Source organism: Capricornis sumatraensis, chromosome 4, assembly GCF_032405125.1.
Source record: "Capricornis sumatraensis isolate serow.1 chromosome 4, serow.2, whole genome shotgun sequence".
NCBI lineage: Eukaryota > Metazoa > Chordata > Mammalia > Artiodactyla > Bovidae > Capricornis > Capricornis sumatraensis.
This window is the reverse complement of record NC_091072.1, coordinates 113,851,636-113,865,775: the sequence shown is the minus strand read 5'-3', so window position 1 is coordinate 113,865,775 and position 14,140 is coordinate 113,851,636. Positions and strand designations below refer to the sequence as shown.

The following is a 14,140-nucleotide window of genomic DNA, read 5'->3' as shown; positions in this document are numbered from 1 at the left end:
TGGAGTGGGTAGTCTATCCTTTCTCCAGAGGAACTTCCCAACCCAGGGATCGAACTGGGGTCTCCTGCTTTGCAGGCAGATTCTTGACCAGCTGAGCTATCCCGGAAGCCCAGAGTCTAGGTTATCTTCCCTCAGATTCAATGTCCACATCTGATCCCAGGTGGTTTTGTTTTTGTTTTTGTTTGAAAGGCATTTTCTTTAAACAGAATGGCCTTAGGTTATGGGGTGAAATGTGTAGTTTCCTGCCATCCTTTTGGAAGGTTCTTTCGGATGGCATTTTAGACAAGAATATTTTATTGTCTCTGTTTATATAACCAGTGCTTCTATCCTCTCATTTCTTCTCTCCATTCTTTAACTATAATATTTTAAAATCAAAATTAAATCCTCACACTGTTTGTATTCAAAGATGGCCCTACGGGCAGTGTTAGATGGACATGGGGACCAGAACTTGAGAATGGAGGGTAATCAGTTCCAAACGCACTGAAGCAGATGAGCCTCAGGAAAAGGTTAAACCCAAAATATAGACAAGCTTTCCTTTAGTTTTTCTGAATGTATAATTCTGGCATAATGATACCTTGACAAAACTGGGTTCCCAGTAGGCCAACTGGGCAGGATGTAGTTCACTCATTAGAACAAGGAAAAAGCCATGCCAGCCGCTGCCCACACAGAAAATCTGCAAAATGGGGCTAATGATAGTGCTTGCTTCCTGGGATCACTGAGGATCCAGGGAGCTAATGTACATCAAGGGCTTCTAGAGACCTGGAAAACAGTCTAAGCTAGTGTTATTGTAATATAATATTTTAATGCAGAGTATTCACAGCCTAACACTTATTGACCTACCTCATCAAAGTTGGCTCTTATTACAGTGTCCAGTATTCTCTGACAGTGTGTTCTGTACATCATAATAAAGGTAGAAACCTGCGGGGGTGGGGAAGGATCAACAATAAAAGCATACATTAATACACATTACTGCTGCCTTTGGAATTTCAAGTCATTTATTCTCTGTCGAGGGGATGAAATTTGCCTAACTCCTATGCATCTTGTAAGGTCCCAGTGAAACTCATTTCCCTCAGCTCCCTCCTCTGTGCTCCATAGCACCTGCATGTTTCTCAGAGCACTCACCCTGTTGTACAGAAAGAACAGGTTTCTCTTTTTGCCCCATGCCTACCCCCTGAAATTGTGGATTTTGGGAAAATACCAATAAAAACAGCATATTATTCACGCTTGTGTATCAAGCCTTTAGCTCAGCGTCTGACACATTGTAGACAGAGTTCAGTAAGGCCTACTGGATTAAATTCTCATCAGCTGAGATATTGAAAAGTTAACATCCAGCCTATATCTATAAGAAGAGGTGCTTTTGCCAAAATCACAAAAAAGACATTTGGAAATTCTCTGGAATCTGCTTAGCAAAAGAATTGCATCTCTAGCTTCACTTTCCCAAGAAATTTAAAGCGATGGTACAGGAAGTTTGCTGAGAAAAAAATCAAATTTGAGAAAAATAAGGATTTATTTATTCTTTTTGTTTGAGAACATAGATATACGTTTCATACAAACTTAGTTTGATTGTACAAGCATCTGTCTCCCTGGCTTGACTGTAAGCTTCCTGACAGCAAGAATCAAGTCTCATTCATCACTGCATTCCAGTGTGATATGTAGAAACTCAACACCTGCTGGTACCCTGGGCCACATCAAGATAGATGCATTATGCTGTATAGCAGAGGGAACTCTACTTAATGCTTCTATGATGACCTAAACAGGAAGAAGATAAAAAAAACACCAGGGGATATATGTATACATCTAACTGAGTCACTTCAGAAACATATTAGAAAGCAACTATACTCCCATAAAAAAAAAAGATCGCTTAGGATGGGGTCACCTGGGAGAGAGTCTCCAGACTGGTGTTTCCAATTATTTCTCCCCAATGCCATGGCCCAAACTCTCTGAATCACTACCACCTTTAAAATCTTCTTTGTCTGTGGGAGTGGAGGTCACCACATCCTCTGCAGCACATGGGAAAATAAACTTAATCCTGTGAAAAATCTATGCAGAGGAGGGGGCCCTCCCCTATGAAATGAGACCGGTGCAGCATCGCAGATGGGTAGGTAGGTAGACAAGTTGGATAGGGAGAGAGGTAAACATTTTATTTTAGAATAGGGTTGGGTTTGCAGGACAGTTATGAAGGTAGTTCAGACAGCTTCTGTATACCTCATACCCTATTACCTCTACTATTAACATCTTGCTTTGGGATGCTACCTTTGTCACAACTAATGGACCAACTTGATTCAGATTTCTATCCTTATGCTTTTAAACTCACGATTTTGCAATAAAAGTTTGTAAAAGTGTGGTGTATGTGGGTGTGGTGTGTGTGAGTGTTGTGTATGTGAGTGTGGTATGTGTGAGTGTGGTGTATGTGAGTGTGGCATGTATGAGTGATGTATGTGAGTATGGTGTGTGTGTGTGGTGTATGTGTGTTGTGTGTGTGGTTGTGTGTGTGTGTGGTGTGTGTGTGTGTGGTTGTGGTGTGTGTGGATGTGGTGTGTGTGGTTGTGGGGTGTGTGTGTGGTTGTGGTTTGTGTGGATGTGGTGTGTGTGGGTGTGGTGTGTGCGGGTGTGGTGTGATTGTGAGAGAGAGACAGAAACCACCCACTCCAGCAGTCCTGCAGGCGTGCTCACCTTCTCCTCTGGCAGACTGGCCGGTAGATTTAGATCTTTGACATTCGGAAATTCTGGCAGCAATGTTCCAAGTTTGGACCGGGGTGAATACGCCACTGTTTGCTTGCTCACTTCTTTCTTGCCTGTCTCGCTCACCCAGGCGGCTCCTTTCTTGGAATACATCACATCATAATATTGGGAGCTTTCCTTCACTGCAATGCCATAGTAATGGTACCTGGGCCGTAAGGAGAGAGAGAGAGAGAAACCCACGTGTACCCTTATCAGCTGGGGGATCCTGAGCCTTTGGAGCCCAAGGCCAACGATGGCTTGGACCCATCCTCCCTGAACCAAAAGAGTTAACTCCCCTGTTAGGCTCAACATCTTAGAAATCTAGAATTAAAACAAATTTCCATGTTGCCAGCCATCAGTCAGACAGGTAAAAATAACCAGAATTGCCTCCTACAGACAATGTTAAAGTCAAATACTTTGCAAAGCAGAAAGCGGGATGAAAAAATTTCCATTTGTACTTAATCTCTTGTATCTAGCCAAGCATGATTCCAGAGGCACAGCGTTTGAATGTCCCCCTCTGCAAAGACCCAAGAAGACGAGGGTGTTCATGGCTGCCAACTGTACCAACAACAAAAATTCATTTGGCCTATGTTTTTCTTAATCAGTAAATAGCAGTCTTAAACAACTGTATCTAAAAAGATAAACTCAGTGTTTCAGTTGACACTGAATGGAAAACAAAGACCAGAACCTTTTATTAGCTCAGGAAGGGCTTAATAATAGTAATGTTTTCAATTAAGACTAATGAGGGATGAAGGCTGCATTTTGCTTGGATTTTCGCGACTATCTATCAAGAACTTATGGTGTGCCAGGCACTTTGGCAAATGCTTTCCCTACATTTATTTGTACAATAATGCTATGAAGTGGAGATTATTATAACCTTTCTACAGCTGAGAACTGGAGGCAAGAAAGCTTAAGTAATTTGCTCAAGGTCATACAGCTTGTTTAGGGGAGGAAGTGGGTCGGTCTGACCACAGAGCCTCTGTGCTCCACTAAGAAAACACATTGCTGCAAACTTTGATGTTTGTCAGAGCCTCTTATGGCACATAATACAAATACAGATTCTAAGGCCCCTTCCCAGGACAGGGGATAGGGCCCTAGAATCAGCACTGAGACAAACCACAGGTAATTTTCATGCACATCCCTCTGGGATCCACAAGCCTGCTGGGTGTGGCCCTGCAGGACGTTCCTGGCTTGATGAGACCATCATTATCTACTGTTTGTAACATAGCTGCTAACAAGGTGCTAAGTGCTTTACACACATTACCTGATTTCATCTCACAAAGCCCCTGGGAGGATGGAACTGATTAATATCCCCATATTACAGACTAGGAAACTAAGACCCAGAGAATTTAAAACATCCCAGATCACCTAGTGAGTAAGCAGTAGAGGCAGGATTTGAGCCTGTAAATACGGTGCTTTTCACCACTAAGCCAGTGATTCTCAAACTTTACTAATGACAAGAATCACCCACAAAACATATTAAAATACAGACTCCCAGGTCCCACCCCCAAAGATTCTCATTTAGCAGGTCCAGGGTCATTTTGTGCAATCACATGGCAATATTAATGTAAGTAATTCTGGACCTCGATTTCAGAAATGCTGTATAACGTGGTAACTACTCTTTTCTACTGGTAGTGATTTGGTGGTGATGGCCAGGAAATAACTCAAAGGAGAAAACACTCTTGAGTTCTGGGAGAGCCTTCCTGGGGAGGGGAGAGCTGAGCACAGGTAACTTTCCCTCCCACAACTCCCCCTCCACTCCGGATACCATTCTGTGATACTTCTGCTTAGAGGGCATCGCGCCTCTATCTGAATGCCTGCTGGGATGAAGAACTCGGACCCTCCAAAGGCAGCCCAGCTCATTTTAGGTCAGTGTAGTGATCAGAAAGTTCTTCCTTATGTCGAACTGATTTCTATCTCCTGTGCCTTCTACTTGCCAACTGTCATAACTGCCTTCCCACCTGGAAGGCACTCCTTTGGTGGGTGGGGTGGGGGAGTTCCGTTTGCTCTTGGAGCCCTTCCAGGTGGGAAGGAAGTTATGACACGCCTCCCTAACTTTACAAAGTCCGCCTTTATTCTTTCTTAAGCTCAAGATGGTAATAACGTAAAATCAGACCACTTCTTGATTTTTCAGTGTATACTGCTAGAATTGCCAACTGCAGTGAAGCTAGTGATGCTAGTGCTCTGATCACTTCTCAGGTTTTTATTTCAGGTCTGTAAGTTTTTTTTATTTCAGGTCAACACACTCTGCACCAGCACACCACCCCACACCCATTTAGTCTGTCCAGGTAAATTTGCTGAGGGATTGTCGCTGTAAGGGGCTTCCCTGGTGGCTCAGCGGTAAAGAACCTGCCTGCGAATGCAGGAGCTGCAGGAAACTCAGGTTCAATCCCTGGGTTGGGAGGATACCCTGGAGGAGGGCATGGCAACCTCCTCAGTATTCTTCCCTAGAGAATCCCATGGACAGAAGAGCCTGGTGGGTTACAGTCTACAGGGTTGCAAAGAGTCGGGCACGACTGTCTCCGTAAGGCCAAGTGCCATGTTGGAGACTAGAGCTTCTTAGTACCTTTTATTTGGTTGAATGTGTGACCAACCTTGGAGGATGCTTATGGAGAGGATACAATGAAACTGAATTTTTAAAGATATTTCCCCATTTGCCAACCTCTAGGTCAAAGAAAAAGGAAACAAAACACAAAAGCAGGCTCTTAAATGTAGACAGAGTGAAACTTTCTCCAAGTTTATGTAGGATGGGAAAACTTTCCTTCTATCTTTACTATTTTTATTGCCTGTTTTTACCATGTATATATCATTACTATCTACTTATACTCTTTTATCTCAGAAATGTGCAGCAATGTATTGGAGCCAGTGATGCTAAAAAGACCATGGGCTGGAGAAAAAAATAATTCCTTTCCATTCATTGAATAGCCTTCCAACCATCCACTTATCTGTGGATTGAATTGCCCTTGTGTGCCAACCACATGCTCACCAGCAAACAAGAAAGAAAGAATCTGGGTTTTCTACTTCATACTCTTACCAGGGCTGAAAGCTCATTTTAAACAAATACTTGAATTCTTCAGTATGAATGAAATTTATTCTTCAGAGGAGTCACCCTGAAAAATTATTAGAAATGTATTCCAAAATACCCCTTGGTCAAAATTTTTCTCTTTGAAAATTGCCCCCAGAACTTTTGAGCCACATTAAAAAAAATTAGTCTCATTTGATTTTCAGACCTTTACTAAAAAGGGTTTCCCCAGTTTGATCATCTACTTTCCACATTCTTTATCCAATTTGGCTCCAAAGTTAAACCTACCCTTGGAGGGTAGGAATGTGCTGCCCAGGGATGGCCAGGGGCTGGGATGAGGGGTACCGTATTGGATACACTGCTTCTGAAGCACTTTAAGTGACAAGTCTTACAAGTCCTATATGTGGTTGCTGTGTTTTAATAAAAAGTTTCATTGTTTTATAAGTCAGTGTATGTTGATCCGCTACCCAATATGGTCAAAATGTTTAGAAATGCTGCATAATACAGCACTCCCTAGTGGAGTCACCAGGTATAATTTGCATAATGAAGGTTCTGACAAGTCCTACATAAAGGAACCTGTTAAGTTCAGAGCTTACCAAACTTTCATGGTCAACAGACCTTCTTCACAGAACACCTAGTCACTTCCAACAGTCTTTTGAAATACCCTTTGAAATGAGTCTTTATAAATCTAGATTTTTGTGAAGCCTGGGCAGGATAGGCAGAGATTCCCTTCCCAATGACTCTCACCCGGGAGACAGACGCCTGCACAGCCTTCTCACTCCTCGGGTCACCTCCTCAGTAAGGCCTTCCTTCCTAGGCTACCCTTTCTAGACCAGGCCACTGTCTTGTTATTCCCTAGGGCAACCCCCTTCACAATCTAATGATATTTGTGGGTGTGTGTCTTCCTGTGGAGAATATTTGCTCCGTCCAGGAGTGCAGGGACCTGTCTGCTCATGTCTCCCCAGCAGTTAGCACCATTATCTGACAGCAGAAAATGAGAACCAAACATTGGGGGGGTTGGTTGACAGAATGGGTGACTGGGAAGCAGGATGCCTGGGTACCACAGCATCTTTTGGCCCATCTCCCTTGCAGGCATTGGTATGTGTTGCTTCTCTGGCTGATTGGATTCTGTGAGAGTACACAGTTTGCTGGTCAAAACAATCCGAGTAACCTGGAAACTGGTCAAAAGACCACAAGGTGCTCCTTTTAGAAGATGCTCAAGACTACTTCACATAAACACCTACAGGCAGGGTGGCATCAAGTCGGATTCCTTAAAGCAGCTGGTCTTTGGACAGCATCTCTGTTAGGGCTCCTAGGAGAGGGGGCCACTCCCACCAGGCACAGACTTCTCCCCAGACTGAGCTCAGGATGAGAGGCCCGGAGTCTGGGTCTCTGGAGGCCCATGGGCGCGCGCTCTGCAGGTGGAAAGGCCGCCGGTGCTTACTTTGACTGTCCGCGGGTCCCGAGTCTCCTGGTGGTTAACTGGGGGAACTGCTGCCTTATGATCTGCAAGTCAAGCAAGAACCAGTTACCCATCGGAAAAGGCTGGGAGCGCAGTGACTGCGTTTACAAACGGCAATCTAAGCAACAGAGGAAAACGTGGACCCTGCGCTGGAGGGAAACGTGGACCCTGGGTTGCAATGAGGGCGTCTGACAGGCCCCCTGAGAGGACCACAGGTGTCGGGGGGGTCAGGAAGAGACCACCTGAGTGATGCAGGGGCTCTGGATCCTGAGAGGGTCTCGCTTGGCTGCTCTGGGCTTCCCTCCCTGCTCACAATGTAGGCAGTGCACACACTGACTCTGAGCCTGCTTCTCCCCTGTTTACAGCCCTCCAGTGATGGCTTCCAACGTACCTGGAACCAACTCCCCACCTCAGCCTCTGTAACTTGTGCTTACCTCCTGGCCTTCCTCTTCGCTGACTCTCACCCTGACTCACTGGATCCCAGCCACGCTGGCTTTCTTTTTTTTTTTTTCTTATTTCTGAAACATGGCAGGCTTTCTCTTCATTGGGGGCCCTAGCACTGCAGTTCCTTCTGTCTGGAATACAATTTCACCCAGTTCAGTTCAGTCACTTAGTCATGTCCGACTCTGCAATCCCATGGACTGTAGCACGCCAGGCCTCCTGGTCCATCACCAACTCCCAAAGCTTACTCAAACTCATGTCCATCGAGTCGGTGATGCCATCCAACCATCTCATCCTCTGTCATCCCCTTTTCCTCCCGCCTTTAATTTTTCCCAGCATCAGGGTCTTTTCAAATGAGTCAGTTCTTCCCATCAGGTGGTCAAATATTGGAGTTTCAGCTTCAGCATCAGTCCTTCCAATGAATATTCAGGACTGATTTCCTTTAGGATGGACTGATTGGATCTCCTTGCAGTCCAAGGGACTCTCAAGAGTCTTCTCCAACACCACAGTTCAAAAGCATCAATTCTTTGGCGCTCAGCTTTCTTTATAGTTCAACTCTCACATCCATACATGACTACTGGAAAAACCATAGCTTTGACTAGATGGACCTTTGTGGGCAAAGTAATGTCTCTGCTTTTTAATATGCTGTCTAGGTTAGTCATAGCTTTTCTTCCAAGGAACAAGCGTCTTTTAATTTCATGGCTGCAGTCACCATCTACAGTGATTTTGGAGCCCAAGAAAATAAAATCTCTCACTGTTTCCACTGTTTCCCCATCTATTTGCCATGAAGTGATGGGACCAGATGCCATGATCTTAGTTTTCTGAACGTTGAGTTTTAAGCCAACTGTTTCACTCTGCTGTTTCACTTTCATCAAGAGGCTCTTTAGTTCTTCTTTGTTTTCTGTTATAGGGTGGTGTCATTGGTGTATCTGAGGTTATTGGTATTTCTCCCAGCAATCTTGATTCCAGCTTGTGCCTTGAGAGCCTCCATTTCTTGAGATTCTTTTTGCCTTGAGCACCCCATTTCACCCAGATCCTCACAGTATTAGCTCCTTCTCCTACAACATTCGGGCCTCAGGGCAGTCATTCTGCCTATGCCTTCTCTGCCCAGCAGGTGCAGAGTAACACAAGAAGACAACTCCGACCCCCATCATGAGACACTGCTTTCCTCTTTTCTCTCACTTTGAACTCTCTGAAGTTGTCTTGAGCTCTTATTCTCTGAGTACTTATCTTACATCTCCTTCCACTTGAGCACAAGCTCCATGAGAGCAGGGACATGGCCCAGGTCACAGGTGAAGAGAGCTCAATCTGTGTTTATTGAATGAAGGCATGAAGCCCAACTCCGGGGGCTCTGGAGAGCCTCCTTTGCTCATTTGCCTAGTGGACAATGCAAATTGCTGCTGCTCAGGACAACTACACAGATTTGCCAGAAAGCTAGGAGGAGCCATCTGCCAAGGTGAAAACACAACCAATGCGTGTCTTTCTTGGTGTTTAGAGCAATGACGTGTGTGAACAGGCAGGATGGTGGAGGGGTTCTGAGCAAAGGCTTTGGAGCTAGATTACCTGGGTTAGATCAGAGCTCAGCCATTTGTTATCTGGGGCCCTCCAGCAAGTTATTTAACATTCAGATAACTCAGCTTCCTCATTTGTAAAATGGGAATGATAATAACATCTACCTCAGAAAATCTTTGTGAAAATTTAAAACGTAAACATGTAAATAATTTGTAACAGTGCCTGGCACTTAGTAAGTGATCAATAAACATTACCCACTATTACCAGTGATTTTCTTGATGACTCATTCATTCTGTCTCATTTCCAGGGACTTTAAAGTCTAGCCACATTCTTCCAGCTCCCTTCCTGGCTGGCTCAGCTGTAAAGAATCTGCCTGCAATGCAGGAGGCCCAGGTTCAATCTCTGGGTCAGGAAGATCTCCTGGAGAAGGGAATGGTAACCCACTCCAGTATTCTTGCTTGAAAGTGAAAGTGTTAGTTGCTCACTCATGCCTGACTCTTTGTGACCCCATGGACTGCAACCTACCAGGCTCCTCTGTCCATGGAATTCTCTTGGCAAGAATACTGGAATTCTTGCTTGGAAAATTCCAAAGAGTTGGACAGGATTGAGCAACTAACACTTTCATTTTCCCTTCTAATGCAGCATTGAGCAGGCAAGCATGGTCAGAGAGAGCAAGTGTGTACACTGTCCTTCATGAGAGAGGCTGTTGCTGGTTTTCCACTAGCAGGGCATGAGCTATGAGCATCTTTTCGTTCATCTCTGTTGGTCCACTCACCTTTTCCAACTACATTGATTCTCTCATTGATTGATTTGCTCATTCATTCAACAAACATTTACTGTGGTCTTGTGTGAACCTGGACTGACTATCTAACCTCTCGGTGCTTTAGTTTCCTCCTCCAACATCTGAATACTCGGGGTCTTCTGTAGCTCTCCCCTCATCAGAGGGATAGATGTTGGTGGCCCCAACTGAATAAGCATCAGCAGGGTGGAAAGAAGTGGAGAAATTAGACAGAAATTGAAAACCTGGAATAGACAGCATGAAGGTTGATTATTTCTGTATATCAGGAAGTTGCCAACTGTCTCCAGGGTAGAGAATGGCTGGCACAGTATTTCTTTATTTGAAAAGGGATGAAAAAAGCTGAAATCCTCACAAGGATGGTTAGAGAATCTAATAAGATAACGTCATGATATCACTTTTGGAAGTAAGAAGAAGTGCTTTTAAGATGTAATCTTGTAGTGATGATTTGTTCTGTAGAACAAAGCGATGCAGTAAATCTCCGAATTCTTTAAGGGTGTCACTTTTGAGACAACACATCCCTGGTTTCTTTAATCTCAACTCCTGTAAGCCAAGGATGTGAGCTTCTCACTTTGTCTACATCCCTCTCAAATTGCTGTGACCCATACATCCCCAAAATATGAAAACCCTGATTCAAAAAGATACATGCCCTTCAATGTTCATAGCAGCACTATTTACATTAGCAAAGACATGGAAACAACACAAGTTCCCATCCACAGATGATTGACACAGAGGATTGATTTAAGAAGATATAGTGTATATACAGTGGAATATTACTCAGTTATAAAAAAGAGTGAAATACTGCCATTTGCAACAACACAGATGGACTTAGAGATTATTGTACTAAATGAAGTGAATCAAAGACAAATATTATACAATATCATATGATATTACCTATAGGTGGGATCTAAAAACAGTACAAATGAACTTATTTACATGACAGAAACTAAGATTGAAAACAAATGTATGGTTATGGAGTGAGGAGGCATAAATTAGGAATATGGGATTAACAGATGTGCAGTATCGTACATAAAATAGATAAATAGCAAGGATTTACTGTATCACACAAGAAACTTTAACACCTTGTAATAAACTATAACTGTGAACTGTGGTGTTGGCGAATTTGGAGCTGTATGTGGTGTTGGAGAAGACTCTTAAGAGTCCCTTGGACTGCAAGGAGATCCAACCAGTCAGTCCTAGAGGAAATCAGTCCTGAATAGTCATTGGAAGGACTGACGCTGAAGCTCCAATACTTTGACCACCTGATGCGAAGAACTGACTCATTGGAAAAGACCCTGATGCTGGGAAAGATTGAAGGCAGAAGGAGAAGGGGACAACAGAGGATGAGATGGTTGGATGGCATCACCGACTCGATGGACTTGAGTTTGAGTAAGCTTTGGGAATTGGTGATGGACAGGGAAGCCTGGCATACTGCAGTCAATGGAGTCGCAAATAGACGGACACGACTGAGTGACTGAACTGAAATGAACTGAATAAACTATAATGGAAAATAATCTGAAAATACATATTATATACACACACACACACACATCTGAATCATGTTACTGTATACCGGATACTAACACAATATTGTAAATCAACTATTTTTGTTGTTGTTGTTCAGTCGCCAAGTCAAGTCTGACTCCTTGGGACCCCATGGACTATAGCACACCAGGCTTCTCTCTCCCTCACCATTTCCCAGAGTTTGCCCAACTATATCTCAGGTTTTAAAATTGTTGCCACCTAAGGAAATGTAGCACTAAGCATGGGGTTTGACTCAGGGGGTCAGTGACAGGACTCTAACACTTTGTTTGCCATGCAGCCTAAGACCACACCAAGGTTTAGTGGCCTCGTCCCCTTGGGTCACTTATATTAACTCTGGCCAAGGATGCCCTCCAGTCCCTTACCACATGTTTGGTTTCAGAGCCAAGATGTGAAGCAGCTGCTCATAGGGTACAACTACTGAACAGCTAGAGACATGGCAGCAGCGATGGAGAGAGAAGTACAGGAAGTGTAAAGACAGATCCACATGTTCTTCACTTTAGTTAAAAGTGGGTTGTGATCTGGGTTCTGAGTTTTCTATCTACTCAAGCAAAGAAAGTAGATACAGTCAAGTTAGTTAGTCCAGTGTCCATGAGATGTTGTTTAGTAGCTACGGGTTCGACTCTCTTTTGATTTCATGGACTATAGTCTGCCAGGCTCCTCTGTCCATGGGATTTCCCAGGCAAGAAAACTGGAGTGGGCTGCCATGCCCTCCTCCAAGGGGTCTTCCTGACTCAGGGATCAAGCTCAGGTCTCCTTCATTGGTAGGTGGAATCGTTACCACTGAGCCACCAGAGAAACCCATCTGTAAGATAAATGCATATCAGTTGCTTAGGAAAAGCAGAGGTTTTTTTCTTTTTTTTTCAGTCTGGGAAATTTTTCTATGCAATGGGCACAACAGTAAGGTGCCATGTTTAAAAATGCTCTGATATTAGCAGACATTTTTAAAACAATGATACTGAATCCTGTCAAGGGTGTGGTAGAACTGAAAAGCTCATAGATTGCTGATGACATTGTTTATTAGTACAAGCCTTCTGAGAAGCATTTTTACCAATCAATATCAAATGCCACAAAATATTTATACTTTTTCTACTAATTTCAAGGGAAAAAGCTAAAATAAGGAAAAGCTCTGTGCAGGGCTACTAATGAGACTGAAAAACTGGAAACAATGGAAATGAACAATGACAGGGAACTGGCTCAATAAATGATTGCATATCTACCCAATAGAATATTATGGTAACAAAGTCTATGCTATGACACAGAAAATGCTTATGACATAATATTAACTGAAACAGCAGGCATCAAAATTTATGCTAGGGTTGTAATCAATTTTTGTACAAATATAGGAATGAAAACATAAAAATGGATATTTGTTAGGGTAGCAGGATGGTGGGGAGAATAAAAGATTTTTATATAATGCATTGTATACAAAATCAACTCTTTTTTGGAAATAGAAAAGGATTTCCTTCCTATAAATATTCTTAATTGACAAGGAAGTTCAAGATATTCTTGAAGGAAGCATAAAAAATCTGTAAGAATGTTATATTGGTTGTTTTTCTTTTTTAAAAATAGATCACTCCCTACAGACAATATGTAGATTTCTTTTTTTTTTTTTTTTTTGACTGAGAGGCTTGATTCTTACTTGATTTAACAGAAAGGGCAGAATTGTGAAATCTTTTAAAATGTTTATCCAAATGGTGTGTAACATAACATCCACAAAGCAAACAGCAGTGCCTGGCCCTTGGCCCCTAGACTCTGGTCCAGAGACATGTCTGGAGGCACAGAGAAATGAGGACAGGCCTTCAGGAGGCACTGTTCTTGTCCTGCCTTTGTGAGACAAGAAAACATAACCAGCGTGTATGTGACTTTTTGCGTTAGGTTCTTGAGGAACTATCAAGTCATAGAACAGGAACTGTAAATTCACAATCAATTTAACTTATGATTTCCTCCAGAGCCAATGGGTTTTATTTACTCCTTTTGAAATATGTGTAGATACTGAGGGCTTCCCTGATGGCTTGTGCTTCCCTGGTAGCTCAGCTGGTAAAGAATCTGCTTGCAATTCAGGAGACCCTGGCTTGGTACCTGGGTTGGTTCCCTGGAGAAGGGATAGGCTACGGTCTCCAGTATTCCTGGGCTTACCTGGTAGCTCAGCTGGTAAAGAATCTGCCTGCACTGTGTGAAACCTTGGTTCGATCCCTGGGTTGGGAAGATCCCCTGGAGAAGGGAAAGGCTACCCACTCTAGTATTCTGGCCTGGAGAATTCCACAGACTATACAGTCCATGGGGTTGCAAAGATTCGGACACGACTGAGTGACTTTCACTTTCACTTTTCCCTGGTGGCTCAGTGGTAAAGAATCTACCTGCCAATATAAGAAAAGCAGGTTTGAAACCTGGGTCGGGAAGATCCCCTGGGGAAGGGAATGGCAAACCACTCCAGTATTCTTGCCTGGGAAGTCCCATGGACAGAGGAGTCTGGTGGGCTACAGTCAATGGGGTTGAAAAAGAGTCAGACATGACTTAGGGACTAAACAACAACAACAATACACGCAATTTTACTGTCATTGAGATCAGCATCACCCTTTGATGAGTCACCCAAGACAGAGGCACTCCCAAGACTCCACTCTCTTCCTAACACTGCACAACC

The 14,140-nt window shown here is 43.4% G+C and overlaps 1 protein-coding gene across 2 annotated transcripts in view; it reads right to left on the bottom strand.

Moving 5' to 3' along the window:
* RFX4 (regulatory factor X4) overlaps positions 1 to 14,140 on the bottom strand; it is a 152,271-nt gene that overhangs the window by 66,524 nt on the left and 71,607 nt on the right. Inside the window, exons 5-7 of one of the 2 annotated variants that reach the window (XM_068970858.1) lie at positions 7,188 to 7,249; positions 2,674 to 2,887; positions 841 to 918 (exon numbers count right to left, since the gene is read on the bottom strand). In XM_068970858.1, the coding sequence (XP_068826959.1) occupies positions 841 to 918; positions 2,674 to 2,887; positions 7,188 to 7,249 (354 nt within the window). Of the gene's footprint in view, positions 1 to 840; positions 919 to 2,673; positions 2,888 to 4,489; positions 4,585 to 7,187; positions 7,250 to 14,140 lie in introns of those variants that run through there. The other variant, XM_068970859.1, reaches the window with a different exon arrangement.